The sequence below is a fragment of the Neopsephotus bourkii genome, unplaced genomic scaffold (assembly GCF_033783945.1).
Source record: "Neopsephotus bourkii isolate Nb327-2 ecotype Australia unplaced genomic scaffold, CSIRO-AGI_Nbou_v1 NB_1287, whole genome shotgun sequence".
NCBI lineage: Eukaryota > Metazoa > Chordata > Aves > Psittaciformes > Psittacidae > Neopsephotus > Neopsephotus bourkii.
In genome coordinates, this window is record NW_026901771.1 from 2493995 (window position 1) to 2513118 (window position 19124).

Genomic DNA, 19124 nt, shown 5'->3' on the forward strand with positions numbered 1-19124 from the left:
GAGAGCCAAGCTACAGGGTACACAATTAAGGCAGAAAAAGATGCCTTTCTGGTTGAGATTTTGGCGCAAATGAGAGCAGCCTCCAAAATGGTTCTGAAGATCAAAGAGAAGAACAGGGACAAGCTGTAACACTTCAGGCCCTCAGACTCTTCTCCTTAGTCTTGGTCCAATAGCCTTTCTATTTCCAAGTACTGTGAGGAAATGACATGACAAGCTAACACTTGAAGTGGATATGAGCATACATCTAAGAATTAGGAACGATTCTAGAACTGCACCTGTGCTTCCTTAGAGCATTCACTAATACAGATCAAGAAGAGGGGAAAGCCACAAAATCAACTTGATTCGAGGGTGACAAGAAAAAATTCGTTCCTACTTAATCTGAGTTGTGTCTGGTAAGAACAATGTAGACCAAAACTACCAATGGTCAGCAGAAAACACATGGCAAAGCAGGTTTTTTTCCAAAATTAAACCATCTCAACAAGTCAAAGGAGAAAAAGGATCCTAAAACATCAATTTGTGTTCACGGGACCTCCCTACCCTGGATGGCCTAAGGAAGAAAAAAAAGGAGAGAAAAAGCAGACAGCAGATGGAGCCAGGGCTGCTTTTCTCCACGTTATCCAGCTTTCTTCTATGCCTCCTCTGCTAGCATGCAGTCTCTAGGGGCAGCCTGTGCTCCCTATGACAAACAAGTCTATGTGCAGTGTGTGAAATAACTTTGAAACAGAGCAGTTAGAAATGCCGCAACAATTTCAGCACTAATTTTTGTTCAGCTTTGTTATTCTCTTTCAAATTTTCTTTTAAACCATTGTAAGCAAATATTCTTGCGGTGAATTGCATATATCTATATATATATATATATCGTTAAAGTAACCTTCACACAACCAGTTTACCTATATGAATATAGGAAATTGATTATTTGGGCTTACTAGTATTCTACCACAGAACACTTTAATATGCTGTACAGAAAATAACAATCTCTTTCCCAGACACTTATCTTACTCAGATATTAAGGAGGGCCATGAGGATGATCAGGGGCTGGAGCACCTCCCGTATGGAGACAGGCTGAGAAAGTTGGGGCTGTTCAGCCTGGAGAAGAGAAGGCTGCATGGAGACCTCATAGCAGCCTTCCAGTGCCTGAGCGGGGCCTACGAGGGTGCTAAAGAGGGACTCATCATCAGGGCCTTGAGCAATAGGACAAGGGGTGATGGGTATAAACTAAACCAGGGCAAGTTCAAGTTAGGTATAAGGAAAAAGTTCTTTACTGTGAGGGTGCCGAGGCACTGGCACAGGGTGCCCAGAGAAGTGGTAAATGCTCCACCCCGGCAGTGTTTAAGGCCTGGTTGGGCAGAGCCTTAGGCAACCTGGTCTAGCGTGAGACATCCCTGCCCATGGGAAGGGGCTGGAAGTGGATGCTCTTAAGGTCCTTTCCAACCCAAACCATTCTATGATTCTATGCCATGATATATGTCATTAACTGAGAAAAGAAAATCTCAGTAGTATAATATATACTATCCACTATAATTTTCACATGGTTTATAACACAACCTTTCAGCAGAAGAGGTTTGGGTTTTTTTTTTTTCCTATGTCAGTTTTATATTAGACCGCAAGGACCATTTTTTCAAAGTGATTTTTTTTTATTGCCTAAATAGCTTCAAAAATACAGGACTAAACTTAATCTTAAACCAAATCAATTAAGTAATAGGGCTTATAGTCAAATCTGCCCCTGCCATTTGCATAAACTTAAAATTTGTAACTTTTCTATTAGTGTTTTACATCTACTCTGTTTATCAGACAACAAAACTTACCTACTTAGCTAATTATTTTTAGATGTCTATTTGCTAAAACTGACCTCTATAGTCTAAGCCTGTGACTCTGGATGTAAAATCTACATCCAAACTGTGACCAGCATGTCACATGCAAAAACCCCATTGAAGCAAGTAACTGATCGGTTTACCAGCTACAGGATGAATGTTGACTGAAACCTATATAGCCTTTTACTCAGCTATACAGGAAATTAAGAAATGCCAATGATTACAGCTTTCACCAAGGTTGCAGTGGTGAAAATGGGTGCTTACAAAGATAAGCTGCCATGTATTGTATGGCTTTAAGACGATGACATCCCTCATTTGCGCCTGGAATTAAGACTGTTGCCTGCTCACAAAAGATGGAAAGAGGACAAAGTATCAGTAGGCTTTCAACCTGGAAAAAAAAAATGTACCCCTCCTGTATTGTTTTCTTATTAGTTAAATTTTCATTTTGTAAAAGGAATATTTTTTGTAAAAACCTAGCTTCATTAAAACTTTACAAAATTTCAAACCCAAGCCACAGATTCCATGTAACCCTTAACCTACATTAGGAACCAAGGCTTCTGAGCATCTTCACAGGATATCCTAAAAAGTATCTAAGAAAAAAGAGCCACCAACCCCCAAAACCCCAGGTTAATACATCCATAAGCAGCTCTTTTATTCTGTATAAAGCTTAGATGATCTTATGTTCCTTTCCAACCCTAACTATTCTATGATTCTATGAAACAGTCATAGGAAAAAACATCTACTCTGGAGCTATAAGCTGGGAAGGTTGATTGCTGTCCCCCGCAAGATGGTATAATAAAGACTAATGGAGCATGGGGATAAAGACATTTACAGAAGCCAGCAGAGCTTCTACAATAGCAAATCCTCTCTAACTTCTCCAACTCTATGAAGCTGTCAGCATGCATGTAAATAAAGAGAATATGAATAGAATCACAGAATGGCTTGGGCTGGAAAGGACCCTAAGGTCATCTGGTTCCAACCCCCTGCCATGGGCAGGGACACCTATCACTAGACCAGACTGCTGAAGGCTCTGTCCAACCTGACCTTGAACAGTGTCAACAACAGAGCATTCAGAACTTCCCTGGGCAGCCTGTGCCAATGCCTCACCACCTTCACAGTAAAGAACTTTTCCTTATATCTAATCTGAACTTCCCCTGCTTCAATTTAAACCCATTACCCCTTGCCCTATTACTACGGTCCCTGATACAGAGGACTGTATGTAACAATTTATGTAAGTAAGAGAATACGCATATGTAAGAGAATACATATAATTATTCCAAAAGCCTTCCTGTAACATTCCACAGCAACATTATTAAAAAAATAAAGTTGTCATGGGAGTGAAAAAAAGGTTTTTTGGTGGACTGAAAGCTGGTTAGATAACAGAAAATAAAGGATAGGGTTTAACAGATTAAATTACCATAAGGAAAATTCAGAAAGTCAGGTACTCCATGGAGAAGTGCTTGGACCACTTTTATTCATCATTTTTAATTATTTGTAAGAGGCAGTGAACACTGAAATCTCTAAGTTCATAGCTGATAGCAAGCGCCTTTGCATAGTGAAATTCACTGCTGATGGGTATTAACTCCTGAAAGACCTCATCAGCCTGAGTAACTGTGCAAGAAGGTGATAAATGAGATTCACTGTGGACAGATGTAAGATCAAGAACCTAAAGGAAAAAACTCACAGCTCTTCATTAGGTTTCCATAATGCTGAATTTGGAAATAGCATTTACACTTCAGGAAAGTGATTTTGTGGGCATTGTTGGCATTCCTCTGAAATCTATGGTTTAATGTGCAGCAGAAACCCAAAAAGCCAAGTAATATTGGACATATTTCATCAGGAAGAGCATAAAGAAAAAAACAGAGGGCACTGTTTTGCTGCTATATAAAACCTCTGTGAGACCATTACTTGAGTACTATGAAGCTCTAGTCTCTGTATCTGTAGTAGTCAAGTCAAAGCTGACACAGAGAAGGCAACCAATGCTCAGGGTGTCAGACACAAGCCTTATCAGGAAAGACTAGAACTGCCAAAACATCAGTTTGGAGAGGAGAAGGCTGTGAGGGGATATGACTGAGATTTTCACCATCAAAAGAGTGGGTAAGCTAAACATGGAACTGTTATTCAGCTAAACCACAGAGTAACTCAAAACAAATGAAAAAAAAGTTTAAAACAGGAAAAAAAAAAAAACAACCAAAACACCAAAACCAAAACTTCCTTATACAACAACCGGTAATGAAACTTGCCACTGTGAAGGCTAACAGTATCAGCAAGTTCAAAAAGGCATTAGACAAATTCATGGACATTACTGAAATGGATTATAAAAGGACTGGCTATGAATACACTCTGATGTCTCTAATGAAGTGGTGGTGGATGATGGGACATTAGAAAGGGAATGGTCTATAGAAAGTGATCCAACTTACTACTCTCCCCTCAATGACATATTCTATTGCCACTGTCAGAGACTGACTGCTGGGAGATATGGACCATTGGTTTGCTTCAGCAGGGTATTTCTCATAAGCTTATTATCTTCACCAAGGGGATGACCTCCCTGCTGAAGACTGCCAAGAATCTTCTTGCCCAGCAAGTGAATAAGTCTAGTCACAACCTGGGGGAATTTGCGCTTGGTTGATACCAGTGCTCCCTCAGGGAGTTTGGCAAGTTCAGAATCTCTGACGGCATGTACTGTGGTGGCTCTGGGTTGGTTGGTTAATGACTCTACCACCCCAATGAGGTCTCCTCGGCCATATTCAGCTGTCAGGTGCTTTTTGCCATCATCCACCCGAATGACTGAGCGAAGGCGACCGTTCAGCACAATGTACGTGCTGTCTGACTTGTCTCCCTGCCTGTAGACAGCTCGCCCAGCCTCAACCTCCATCCAGTCCAGGGCAAAGTCCATCTGCCTAACAAATGGGGATATCCTCTTCACCACAGTGTGGGCCACACCAAGAACCACACTTGGCTGCGACCGCATTATCTTGGATATCACAGCTCGGGCAGCAAGTGGGATGCTGGGAATCCTGCCAGCAATCCCTCCACCGTGGCAATTATGCCAGTGCCTGAAGATGTGCCACTGACAGCTTTTACTCTGGAGCTCAACCACGCTCTCAGCGCTGTGGGTCCTGCTTTGCTGCTCACCAGTGATAACATCAAACAGCGACTTGGTGCTGCTGCACTGGACAGTATCCATGAATACAGACTAACCAGCTGGCTGGGACAACAGGAAGACATCCACCGCATTGTGCTCTATCAGGCAGACAGCACCCTTACGCCCTGGACCCAGCGCTGCATCCGGCAGGCTGACTGCATCCTGATTGTGGGGCTGGGAGACCAGGAGCCAACTGTTGGAGAGCTGGAAAGGATGCTGGAGAACACTGCAGTCCGAGGCCAGAAGCAACTGATCCTGATTCATAAGGAGGATGGGCCTCTCCCTTCCCGAACTGTGGAATGGCTCAACATGCGGAGCTGGTGTTCTGTCCATCTTCATCTCCATTGTCCACATAGAGTCTTTTCCAGAAGAAGCCTGACCAAGCTGATAAAGACGTACTAACGCATATGCCAGAAACCTCCTGACCATCACTCCGACTTTTCCCACCTGGCTCGTGTTCTGACTGGGAATGCCATTGCACTGGTGCTTGGTGGTGGAGGAGCAAGGGGCTGCTCCCAAGTGGGAGTGTTCAGAGCACTGACTGAAGCTGGCATCCCTGTGGATATGATCGGAGGAACATCTACTGATGCCTTCATGAGTGCCTTGTACGCCAAAGAGCGTAGCTATAATCAGATGAGGATCAAAGCCAGGCAGTGGGCCATGGTTATGAACTCCGTGTTTAAGACTATTCTGGACTTGACGTATCCAATAACCTCTATGTTTTCAGGAGCATCTTTTAACAACAGCATCAACAATATCTTCAAATATAAGCAGATAAAGGACCTGTGGATTCCTTACTTTGCCATCACAACGGACATCACAGCCTCAGCAATGCGGGTCCACACAGATGGCTCTCTGTGGAGATACATCTGTGCCAGCATGTCCCTCTCTGGGTATATGCCTCCTTTCTGTGACCCGAAGGATGGGCACCTCTTGATGGATTGAGGCTACATCAACAACATCCCAGCTCATGTTGCACGGTCCACAGGTGCAAAGGTGGTGATTGCCATTGATGTGGGGAGCCGGGATGAGACTGACTTCACCAACTATGGTGACTGCTTGTCTGGCTGGTGGCTGCTCTGGAAGAGGTGGAATCCACTGGCTGAGAAAGTCAAGGTGCTGAACATGGCCGAGATCCAGACACGCCTGGCGTACGTGTGCTGCATGTGGCAGCTGGAGACGGTGAAAAACAGCGACTACTGCGAGTACATCCGCCCGCCCATCAACCGCTACGGCACGCTGGACTTCGGCAAGTTCGATGAGATCTGTGAGGTGGGATATCAGCACGGGAAAACTGTGTTTAATGTCTGGTGCAGGAGTGGAGTCCTTGACAAGATGCTGAGAGACAGGCAAGAGACTCGCAAAACCAAAACTAATAACGAGACCTGTCCCACCACCTCCTTCACAGACCTGGCAGAAATCGTGTCCCGGATCGAGCTCATGAAGGCACCGGTGGCAGATGGTGAGTCAGATTACCAGACTGAGTACGAGGAGGAAGTTCTGGACACCCAGAAGGATGATGCGTCAAAAAGAGCGTGACCAGCAGGTCAAAGGAGGTGATCCTGCCCCTTTATTCTGCTCTTGTGAGACCTCACTTGGAGTATTGTGTACAGTTCTGGTGTCCTCAACATAAAAAGGACATGGAACTGTTGGAACAAGTCCAGAGGAGGCCATGAGGATGATCAGGGGACTGGAGCACCTGCCATAAGAAGATCGGCTGAGAAAGCTGGGGCTGTTCAGCCTGGAGAAGAGAAGGCTGTGTGGAGACCTCATAGCAGCCTTCCGGTATCTGAAGGGGGCATATAGGGATGCTGGGGTCTATATACTATATTTTTGTAGTATAGTCAGTAGACTATATTTTAATATGCATTGTTTTCACTCTACTAGTTTTAAAAGGCCTGTATGCAGACCATATGACTGGTTTTTGGAACATGCTAGTTCTACTACACATTACATAATTTTTCAGTTTCCTCATACAGATCGGCCCTGAAAATGAAAGTACATCAAAAAGGCATCTTCCAGACAACAACCTTAAGAAATAAATAACTAAAATGTAGAAGAAATCTTGCAGTCCTTTCTAAAAGTCCTCTTTTCATGACCAAAAATCTCTGCAACAACTTCAGAGATGGTATTTTTCCACTGTCAGCTTCAGTTCATCAAACTGGATGTTAAGAACTATCATCAAATAAGAATGGTCCTATTCACACAGGATTCATATACAAATAGCCAAGTTAAGTGAACCATGGGGGAAAAATAAGGCCTTCTGAATTTCAAAAAGCATTCTCATTCTTTGAAATATACTGTAGCATATCAAAAATACACAACTAATATAATTCAGTCAAAAATCTACAAATAAATAAAATGACATTGGTCCTCAAAGAAGGGTGCTGGAGAGGGACTCTTCATCAGGGACTGGAGCAATATGATAAGGGGTGATGGGTATAACCTTAAACAGGGGAAGTTCAGGTTAGATATTACAAAGAAATTCTTTGCTGTGAGGGGGTTGAGGTGCTGGCACAGGTTGCCCTGAGAAGTGGTAAATGCTCCATCCCTGGCAGTGTTCAGAGTTGGACAGGGCCTTGGTTGACATCATCTAGTATGAGGCATCCCTGCCCATGGCAGGGGGTTGGAACTGGATGATCTTCAGGTTCTTTCCAACCCAGAATGTTTTATGATACTATGAACTGCATTATTCCCAATTCACAGCAGAGATGAGGTTGGAGGGGAATTCTGCAGACTGTCTAGTCCAACTCCCCCTGCCCAAAGCAGTGCTTGGGTTTTAATTTGATTGATCTACTTAAATCAGTCTTGCTGTGGCCAAGCAACCACTTGACAACCACACCATCTTGCCACATCTACCACAGCACTGAGTCACAGCTTTATAGTAAGTTAATATATTAAGGATATATTAAGGATAATACATGAATATAATCATCCCAAAGTAGGTATTACCCCGTTTGGAGAAACCCTAAATTCAAGAGAAAAATTGTATGCAAATGTTTTCACATTTTTCATTCCCACTCTTTCTAAAAAGAACTATATCAAGTTTAAATAAAAAAAATTACAAAGGGGGAAGAAAATGAAGAATACAACAATGAAGGAATTGCATCCATTTTCAGTAAATATGTTATAGCAGACTCCTCACTCTTACCATTTAAACTGGCAAGAAGAAATGAGGCATCAACCTATAGAAAATGCCATGGACTTTAATAGGATTATATTTTGCCTTGGCTTTAATGTAAAATACTAACAATAAAAAATCCAACCCTAAACCACTGATTTCAAACCCCAGTTTGTCCTACCTACTTAAGTAAGGCTTCTGTCCAAATGGGAATCATTATAGCCAAAGTAACTCAAATAATAGTTCATATTGATTTTGTTGTTGTTGACTCATTTAACCATATTACTCTATAACTTGAAATAGTTTGGTTCAGAATATCATCTGTCTGATGGAGATCTGGCTTATAGGGATTTACAAGAATTGTAAAATCATTCAACATAGCCAAGAGCCTTGAAAGAAAATATTTTTGTCGTCACTATGACTGTGGATGCAGAAAATATCATAATTTCATAACTTTAATGGAGAAAAAAATAATCTATTTTATTAAAGTTCTACCAGAACAACATAGCAATAACTCTAATTCATCTTGCATGTCTTCTCACTTCTTGATTTTCTGCGACTTTGCTACTTCAGGCTGATTATGTCATGTTCTATTCTGGCTGATTGTGGTTCCTGTTCTGAAGCAGATGCTTTGTTTGCTACTTTCAGAATACTTCAATTAAAAATAAAATAAAATAAAATAAAATAAAAAAACCTCACCAAAAAAACCACCCACACAAAACATAAAAATTCAAAACCCCCAAAGAGCCATAAAATTTTTTGCACAAAAATGCCCTGCTGCTGTGATACAAGAAAACTCTGCTACTCCATTAAAGTTCTTGAAGGTTGATTTTTCTATTATTATTTTTTAAATCTACAGAAACACAGTGTTAAACCCCTACTTTGCTATATATTCTTGATGTATTTCCATGGAAATCTTTCATTTTGCAACAAAATTTGACATTCCTACATGCTAAGATCATTACCAGATTTCATTACTAGCGTCTACAACACATTTACTACTTATTACTAGCTCATAATTAATATTCTCCTACCTTCTTTCTGTATGCATATTGTATGCAATGAGGACTTTTTTTTCTGATGTTGAATGGAGAATTTAATCAGGAGATACTGGCCAGCATCCCACCTCACATATGGTGAAGATATACTCCAGATTAACTTGGGATATTCTGTGGCAGGTTTTGCCCTCTAAATCAGTGAAATCCAGCAGATCTTGTACATTACTATTCCCTGCTGCATTGTCCATAATGCTACCAAGGGCACAGCTCACAGACACAAATGAAGGCACTATATTTAAAGATGGTAAGAATCAGATCTCTGTTTACATAACCACATGCCAGTTTTCCTGCCTTTGCCTCATTCAGGGAGCATTTCAAAACATATGTAGGGACAAACGAGGAATAAACTAGGATTCTTTGGACCCACAACAATTAACTTTTATCCACAGCTACAGTGGAATGTATCTGTAATACAACTGAAAGCACATATCCATCCTTAAGGGATGCAATAGATAGAATGTGATGAACAAAGCCAAGATGAGCATTCATTATTTATTTAGAATGAATCTTTGTTGACGTCCAGTGGATAATGCAGAGACTTTATCTCACAGGAACACACAGCGAGTAACATCCATCCTTCCCACATGCTGCGTACTCTTCAAACTAGATGTGGTGGTGGACAGGAAAAAAATATAAGCAGGCAGTTCAAGAAAATAAAAGGTTCTATAAAGACTAGACTGCCACACATACAGACTTAACTGCATACCAGCTGAATAAGGAACCCGACTTCTGAGTGTCTGACATGGCATTCTTCTATAGCATATTTTTTAATATAACAAAAAAAAAAAGGATTGATTGGATTCAAATTCTGCAAGAAGACATGCTACCATATACACCTGCATCTGCACATATACAACTGAATTCAGTAAGGCAACTTTTGAATACATGCATTCATCAATTCAAAGCCTTAAATATTAAGGGTCAATTTTTTCTCCAGTACTGTATACAACCTAACTTCAAAGTAACCATAAAAAGTGTACCTCAGCAGACTTTGACCCTAGCTACAGGCGACAGATTGCCTCTAGCATTTTTTACTATTCATAGTCTATGCTGGTGATCTACTAGGAATGGACACAGCACTGCACTAAGATAACATCTTATTACATTTGAGCATATTTACTAGCCATCTGTACCTAACAATATTGCTTTCTCTCCTCTCCACAGATGCACATTACTTTTACTTCCAATCATAAAATCCCCTAACTTTCCCCTATAATGACTCTAACATATATTGTGACAAATTAACACATCCCTATAACCTGCTTTTCTAAACACTTTTTCTTAGAATAGCCAATAGACCAGTACATTCATGTAGCTTAGGGTATTTTAGTTCACTTCTCTACCGCTTCTTTTTCTCTGTTTCCGAGTGAATGTACTAACTTTTCACAGTATTTTCACACAGACTTTGCAAAGGGATCTGGGCATATACTATACACCAGGCAGTGTCACATGTCTCAGAATAAGAGTCAGGTATGAATGGAGATTCATCTGAAATAATCAAGTTAGAACAGGCTCTGTCTTAGATTTAGTCCATTCCACTAAGGATAACTGCATGTTTTATGTAGCCTACATATTTCTATTTGGAAAACCAAAAAAATCTCCTATTACTTCATAGTTTTATTCATAAACTTCTAAATAATTTCTCAGTCATTTCTCTAAACTAATGAGGTTTTCTTTCATAAAACGTAGAAAAGGTTGCTTATGCAGCCAATATTTTTACATGACAGCTCTAAGATCAGAACACTCCCTAAGATATGGGCCAATCAGGCTGAATTTTCTCCATCCTCCCAGAAAAGATTGAAAACCACTTTTCCCACTAAAAGAGTGAGAAAATGTTTCACTAACCAACCGGTGGCTCACAGGTGAGGTGAGGCATATCCAATTCAGTGTGCCCAATTCTACTACCTGGGAGTAACAATTAAGAGGATAAAAATCATGGAATACAGAATAAAGGAGAGATAACAAGAGCAAACTTGGGAACAGCAATTAGCTTAGTGAGAAAAGCCCTGTGTCCCAGGTATAAACTCAGCACAATTCTCACAAGATGAAAGTTGGCATCACCACAGCAGGCCTGAGCTATGTAAACATGAAGACACTGCATTCCTCGTTATGTTTCATGGTTTTTTTCACCATTTCTATGATATCCATAGGTTTCCCAGTCCAATAATTAGCTCAGGGAAGGAAGACTGGAGTTCTGCTATGATGATCTAATCTCTGAACAACTGCCTCTGAAAAAGTGACCCCTGAACCAAGAGAGTATTAACCTATGCCTAACATGCACTTTCAGTGAGGAGAGACTTTCTTTCTCATGAGGAAAACACATATCCTGATTTCAATTTTTTCCCAAGGACTCTATGTGATTGAAATGAATGAATCCTTGGAATAAAACAAACAGAAACATCCTCAAACAAACAAATCCACAAACCAACAGCAAAATAACCCCACTTGATATGGCACACAAAATTACAGCAAATAGTCTAACTTTTAGATTGCCCTGTGTGGAGTCAGGAGTTGAACTCTGTGATCTTTATGTGTCTATTCCAACTCAGGATATTCTATGATTCTTATATTGCCAAAAAATTCAAGGTCAACCATAAAAAGCAGAAAATTTAGAACATACGTGCACTAAGATAATCTATACAACCTGCATTTCTTCCCCTCTTATAGGAATCAAATCCTCTTTTTCTGCCATAGAACTTCTGCCTCACTCCATGCATAGTTTGTTGCATGGATAAACCAAAAGTGAACCATCGAAGAACTGTTGTCTGCCAAATTTGTGTACTTGGCACAAACCAGGAAGGTGAAAGGTACAATTCAAATAGAATTTCCTTTCTGCAATTCTCTATCGATGCTCTTATCATTTAGTTTTATAAATGAGCAAGGCAAGGGCCATGAATTAAGCTTTTCACATGTGGCTGCTAATCATGTTTCCATTTTGTGATTGACCAATTTGAGATAATTGAGGTTGATGATATTCAGACATCTTCAGTACAATTCACAGGTCCAGTACGGAGCCAGAATTCCATCTGTAGTTATTTGAGACAGGAAGGAAATTCAGAAGCATTCCAAGGTGGATACATAAACTGAGATGTGGCTAACAAGCCTGAAGACTGTCTATTCTGTGCACAATACTTGCAACAAAATGTGAAAACAATACGAGGCATAATGGGAAGATGTAAGTGGTATAAAAACATTAAATATGCTAAAAAAATCAGATTCAAATCAGGTGAAGCTGCAAGCTCAAAACCGTGGACACTAAATAATCTAGCATTTGGGATTTTCATCTATACTGCAGGAATAATAATGCCTCCATCTCACAGAAATATTATGAAGGTCAATTCATTAACATTCATAAAGCTTGCAAAACTACAGTGGTGAGCACTTCTGTTGCAAAAGTCCATGAGGAGCTTAATATTCAGGCATGCTCTGAGCTCCAGTTATGCAGAGAAATACTGGTGTGCTTTCCATTGAGCAAACGCCATTAATTTTACTAAATTAAGCCTGTAGAAGAAATACTGATCGTGTAATTAAAGGTTGTAGGCACAAGCAAACTTCATTTAAGAAATCTGGAACTTCTGAGTGCTTTGTTTTGCAACCTTAAAAGTCTTAAAATTGTTTTGAAGCTGTAATTGCATGTGTTGGACATGAAGGGTCTACATTAATGCATTTAGGATTAATATTTGATTAATGAGCATAGTGATGTGAAAAGATAAGTATTTGCAAAAAAACAGAACAAGAGAGTCCACTTATACTACTATAGGTTGCTTCAAATCTTCTAAGTTCTTAAAGAAGCTTTTAATGTGCTATGCTCCTCAGCACTGAAGAGTCCGGGTTGTAATTAATGCAAACGTTTAAAAAAGAAAAGTATGTTATGCTTATCACACATTTCATAAAATTATTATCATCTAATTACAGAAGTGTCATTTACACCTCTCTAGTTTTAAACAGAATAGGGGTTTGCACCTAGCATTAGATCCGAACTGTAGTATATAGGAAAGATCCTTTAGAAATTATCCTATTTACCATTAAAGTAACTCTGTTCATTTACCATTAAATGAACTCTGAGCACTTACAAGTAAGGGTTAATACTTTTTTTAACATGGATCTTCTCTGAAATGTAGCATTTCACATACTTCTCTTTCCCCTCAATAACCTTATTAAGGAAGTAATGCAGATTAACTAAACAGCTCAAGCTAACTAAAATACTATGAATAGCTTATAACAAAGAATTTTTATTATCATTCATAGCAAAACATAGAACTATGTGCTAACACAGAACTGTTCTTAAACTGTCATTCCAAAATTCATCTTCTCTCCATTATCACTGAACTATAATGTCATGTTGCATCTGCAGTTAAAGTACCTCCTTGACTGTTGTCAAGTACAAGTGACTAAATGTTCATCTTCACTGGTCAACAAAATACAGTATTACCACCTATAAATAGCGGGAATTAAAATTTAAGACCACTTTATAGGAAATCCAGATAGAATCATAGAATGGCTCAGGCTGGAAGGGAGCTTAAAGCTCCTCCAGTTCCAACCCCCTGCCACAAGCAAGGGCACTTTCCACTAGAGCAAGTTGCTCCAAGCCCTGACCAACCTGGCCTTGAACACTGCCAGGGATGGGGCAGCCACAGCTTCCTTGTTCATTCATGCAGGCCTCCTTCAGTTACTTAAATTGGCTACTGACGGTCTTCTTTTGTCAAAGATAAGGAGGGTTAGAAAAGCACAGCTGCAATGGGCCACGAGCTTCCATACCAGTTTCACCAAAACCTAACATTATTCTGGCCTGCATGGATTTTGTACAAAGATTTGGAAATGTGTCTACTGAAAATGTGACTATACTACCAATGTGAATGATACAGCAAGATTCAACGGGATGTTTATTAGACAGCAAGACTACTCAGTAATCGACACTGAAGACCAGTTTTGGACAGAACACAAATCTTGTGCTTCAGGGTTTAAAGGTAGTCTATAACAATCAGCATTTGGGGAATAACTCTGTGGAAGATAATTAGTTCAGCTGTTCTTAAACCTTTTCTAGGGTATCAGGTTGTTGAAGGAAACATTCTGCATTAACGGTACATCTACTAAAGTGCAACTGTTACTGTGCTCTAAACCGAGGTCTTGATTTCAAACATTTTCTGCACAGTTATTAACAACATGCTCTACAAATTAAAACCCCATGATTGTTCTTCAAGAAAGCTCAAAGAGTTTTCTGTGGGAGACTTACTTTCTTGAAAAATATGCACTTTCTGTTAAAAAAAAAAAGTACATTTTCATTCTTACTCAGTTTTTCCCAACTGCACCATCCCTTAACAATCAAGCTTCTGCAAAAGTAGTAAGAATACTGCTTTCACCTTTTATCTTCTTTCTGTTTGAAGTTCTACTCAAATAATTTACAACATCCTAATTGTGATCTTCCCATTTCCCATATTAATAGCAGATGTCTCCCCAGTGCTGTATTTTAGTTTCTAAATGCTATGGACAAACACAGGTGAACCTAAAAAAATCATTGCCAACATACATACAGTGGGAAAATACAAAGGAGCAAACCTGAGGAAACTAGATCTATCCTTGTTAAAATTAACATATGCTTCACTAACATAACCAGATCATGCCTAGTTTTTGGCATGATGCTGCTATCTGACATGTTGAACTTAATTAATGTGAACGATAATCAACACTTTCATGATTTCCACTTGGATACTCAAATCCCAGCCCTAGATATAAGAAACTATACCTCAGCTTCCTGTTATCACAAAATACAGTTTTGACCAAATTTGACATTACGTGAATACTTTGAAAAGGGTGGCACTGATTCCTTAGTACAGTTAGCAACCTAGAGATTTGTCATGCTTAAAAAAGGCCAGTTCATTCATATGTAATAGTTTCAACAATATTTCATTTCTTTACTTTCAATACAGATTAATTTAATGATTGAAATATAAATGCCAAAAGTAAGTTATTGTATACATCTCAGTGTAAAATGAAATATTCAATTTACTTTTATTAAGTTCTGAACCCGTAACTCAGAAAGACACCGTGATAATAACCATCCTAAAAACATCACAAAATGGAGAGACAGCTTTCAGGTGTGTTATTAATGAAATCAGGTGCGTTACCAAGAGAAAGAGTTTTGGTAGAGGGCTGGATCTGTGATTTTAGCCAAGCAGATCTCCCACAAACTTCAGAAAGACGATTTATTTAAATAAAAACTGCAGGGTAATGCTCTTTAATTCTCAAGTATGAGTCAGCTTTTATGTTTCATATTTAAATAAAGATTTTATAATCAGCAAAGAAAGAAAAACAAGTCTGAGGTGCTACTTAGACTGTGAGCCCATCTGCCTTGATCCTGTAGATCATAACAAACCAAACCTGCCATTAGCTTTACTCAGTTCTCTGTGCAGCAGGATCACAGATCATGGATCCTGAAATATGCAGCCTATATAACTTACGTAACTTAACATGAAAATACACAAACAAAACACCAGACATCCTACACAACACAAGCTCAGGGAAGGAGGCAATGCTTGGATTGCCTGTGCCTTGCTGTGTTTTTAATTTAATTCAAATTGAATGAGGTATGAATTCTGGCTCGGATCCTGCACCCTGAAGCATGCAGGATGAAAACTGCGCCTGCGTCAAGTCCCACTGCCTACAGTACACTTGCATAGTACATAATGCAGGATGGGAGCCTGTGGGGCTTTGTTGGTTCACTCAAACATGCTTGTAACCTTATTAAACTGCAGTACAGCTGATTAAGAAGAGCCTGTTGAATAAACATTGCAGTATTTTATGAGCACATAATCACCAAGTATTTTGGAAGTTTGTTTTTTAGCATACTCTTGTACCTTGAAAAAAGGAAGCTGATGGTTTGTATACTATTGAGTAGACTTCTGCAGTACCATGCATTCATAAGCAAGTGCTGCTGCAAGCAATCAAAAGCCTTCCTATATGCAAATACTTTGCTGAGAACATTTTAACCTGAGAGATAAGACAAACAAATACTGCCCACTGAAATCTTCTCAAAAATGACATATACCTATACACCAAGTAGATCTACCAGATCCATTTTCAAGTGCATCTAGCAAATTAAGCAGAAAACTATTTTCTTTTAATCTTACGTTGCCTATTTTTGCAAATATATCATACAAACCAAAAACATATTGTGCTAAATACCGATCTTTGGCCCTATCAAACGACTTAAACACAGAAAACTATGTTTTTAGCCTTACTTGAAAGTCCCAGACTGTCAGACCTTCTAATGGTATTTTAGTGTGTCTTAATTATCTGCATTATTGTTTTACTGAATCTTCACTGAAGTGGCAACAATGAGAAATCACTGTACTGAATACCTGGAGTCTCACAAAATGCTAAATTACTGTGAACATAAGCAAAAGGAGTCAAATTCAACCCTGGGAAACAGGTATGACTCTAATGCACTGATCACTGGCACTCTACTAAACTACTGACTAATTTGACTTAAAAGGCCTGAACCTGCTTTCGTTCAGGATGGCAAAGAAGTATAAAACCTTCAGAAATTAGAATTATGTAGAACCTATTTCAAAGGTCTCCAACTGTTAAGTCATAGTGTCTCACCCTTCCTCCCCTGAACTCTGCAAGAGTTTTGACACTAGCTATAGCTGAAAACCAAACAGAATTGGAATCATGATATCCAAGATAAGAAAAGATATGTTTCGCAAGGATCAGATCTGCACACAGTCTCACAGGCTTGTCTTGTTGATTGTTTATATTTCTTCCTTCTCCCCAAAACACAAAAAGAAATGAGAATGCACTTGAGTTGGCCATAACCTAAGTTTGAAATCAATTGGTATCTAGCTAATAGCTAATTTTATTAGCTATTTCCTACCTAATAAAAGTATACTGAATAAGTAAAGTCCATTTACCCTTGATAAGGTAAACTGCACTAATTAAAAATTCTGCATTTGAGCTTTTTAAGCAAAACACATAAGCAAACAAAACTTCTAGTAAAGTCTTCTGAATAACATCAAAGTTAAATATAACAGCAGAGGATTGTAATATAATCTCTCCTTTTGCTTTTGATCTTCATTCCAAAAGTGTAATTTTCGTATTCCAGAGTTGGTCAGAAGTACCAAATAGTTTGTGCTGATTTTACTTGTGCAATTAAGGAAGACCAGTGAAAACTCTGTTGCAGAAAAATTATACAAAACATAAAATACACATAGGGATATTATATGTTTTCTACTCAAAGAAAATTCCCACTTAAGGACCTAACCAATACATAGAACCCAATGCCAAACAGATTTGGCAACTTCTGACATTTAGGCTGCCCCACTAAGTTTGTTGTCATATTATCTTCAGTAGTAACACTAAAAAAAACCCACCCTGAATCTACATCCAGTTCCTCACAAATCATTGAGGTGCACATCCAGTAATCACTGTGTTGGTTTTTGTTTCTAGTTGGTGCCTTTTTCTTAAAAAAGGGAAGGAAAGAACGAGGATGAGAAGAGTGAGGAGGGGAAGCAGATGTATGTAATTCTGAATTTCTAATCACTTGTAAATGTTATCTGTACTAGCACCAATTGATTTGCTTTCCTGCCCGCAATCTACTTACTAGTTTGGGGTCCAAGCATGGACTCAGGATTTGGCCTTGAATGCTGAAATCGAGATTTTTATTAATTTCCTGACCACCCCAACTCTGCAGCAGGAAGAAAAAAAAAAAAGGCATCAACGAGACCTCTGCCTTTTCATCCCGAAGTCCTTATACAACCACTGCAGTTCTCAAGTAAAAGGCTTACTGGCATCATATTACTGCCCCCACACACCACACAGCTTTTCTTATTTCCATAGTAAAAGAAAAACAGAACAAATTACAGCCCTTACCTTACAGATCTGGAAATAATCTGAAGTCAGCGTCTCCTGGATCTCTTCTCTGGGTGTCCCTGCAGCTCCTGCAGTCCCTCCTGGGTGCATGGAGCCTCCACCAGCCCCACTTCCACCACTGCTGCCACCACCACTGCTTCCTCCAGGGGATGAAGCAGTTAAACCGTCCAAAACTTTGCGAAAATTAAATTTCTTCATTTTGGAAAAATCTCTCGGAAGATTGGGGGGGAGAGAAAAGATGTGTCGTAACACATTCAGCTACATGGAGCGAAAAAGAAAGTCTTTAATGGTCCTCTGAGTGAGGCAGCACTTACAAGTCTCTTGTACCCAACACAACGTCAGTATTAGGTATAATTGATTGCAAAATACAAAGGCTTCATTTTTTCAGCTACCTGGAAAGGTCCTTTTAAAAAAATAAATAAATAAAAAATAATCCACAAGCAGCAGAACTAAGATTTAATTCAAATAAGGAACAACGGAACAACCGCCATCGGGTTCTCTCCCAAAATCCACATTTAGCAGCGGCTAAAACCGAAAAGTAAACAAAAAATTCAAGCCGGCATCCAAAACAGTAGGCTCCATCTCTCTACCTTTCCTCCCTAAGGTTTGCCTTCGGTACTTGATTATTTAGCAGAACGACAAAGATTTGGCTACATTGGATTTCCTCCTCCCCTCCAGCCCCTTGCAGCCAGGGTACCTCTGCCTCCAGGGCTCCAGAGTGGGCTCCCTCTCCCTGCCCGCAGCCGCGATTTAGCTCCCCAGCGATGTGCCCGCCCCACCGCTACCGGCAGCCGCTGCCTCGCTGGATCCTCCTCTTTCCCCCTCGTGCTCCGCCGGGAGGGTGCGCGGCAGCTCCGCGGCGGGCTGCGGGCCCCGCACTTTCCCGCCACCCACCCGCCCTGGGAGGACCGACCGGCGGTAACGAGCCCTAAGCCAGCCCGGCCGGTCCTGGGCTCATCACTGGTCCCGTCCCTGGGGTGACGGACCCCCTCAAACCCTCCCGGTCACAGCTCCCAGTTCCCCTGCCGGTCACCAAGCCTGTGCCGTCGCCGTGCCCCCAGGGGCCGCTCCAGGGGGACCGGACTCCCTCGGCGATAGGGAAGGTAACCGGGGCGACCACT

General features: G+C 40.2%; 2 protein-coding genes across 7 annotated transcripts in view; one reads left to right on the forward strand and one right to left on the reverse strand.

Annotated features, from left to right (window-relative positions):
- STXBP5L (syntaxin binding protein 5L) overlaps window positions 1–18882 on the reverse strand; it is a 189253-nt gene extending 170371 nt beyond the window's left edge. For 2 of the 6 annotated variants that reach the window (XM_061365408.1, XM_061365407.1), the window contains exon 1: window positions 18004–18882. In XM_061365408.1, the coding sequence (XP_061221392.1) occupies window positions 18004–18201 (198 nt within the window). In that variant the 5' untranslated portion in view covers window positions 18202–18882. The remainder of the gene's footprint in view (window positions 1–18003) is intronic. The other 4 variants (XM_061365411.1, XM_061365410.1, XM_061365409.1 and 1 more) reach the window with 3 other exon arrangements.
- On the forward strand, window positions 3878–6495 carry LOC133218832 (patatin-like phospholipase domain-containing protein 7). Its single transcript, XM_061365632.1, is given in 2 exon segments — window positions 3878–3908; window positions 4661–6495. Coding segments are annotated over 2 exon segments (1866 nt in total).
- Window positions 18883–19124: the final 242 nt, after the last annotated feature.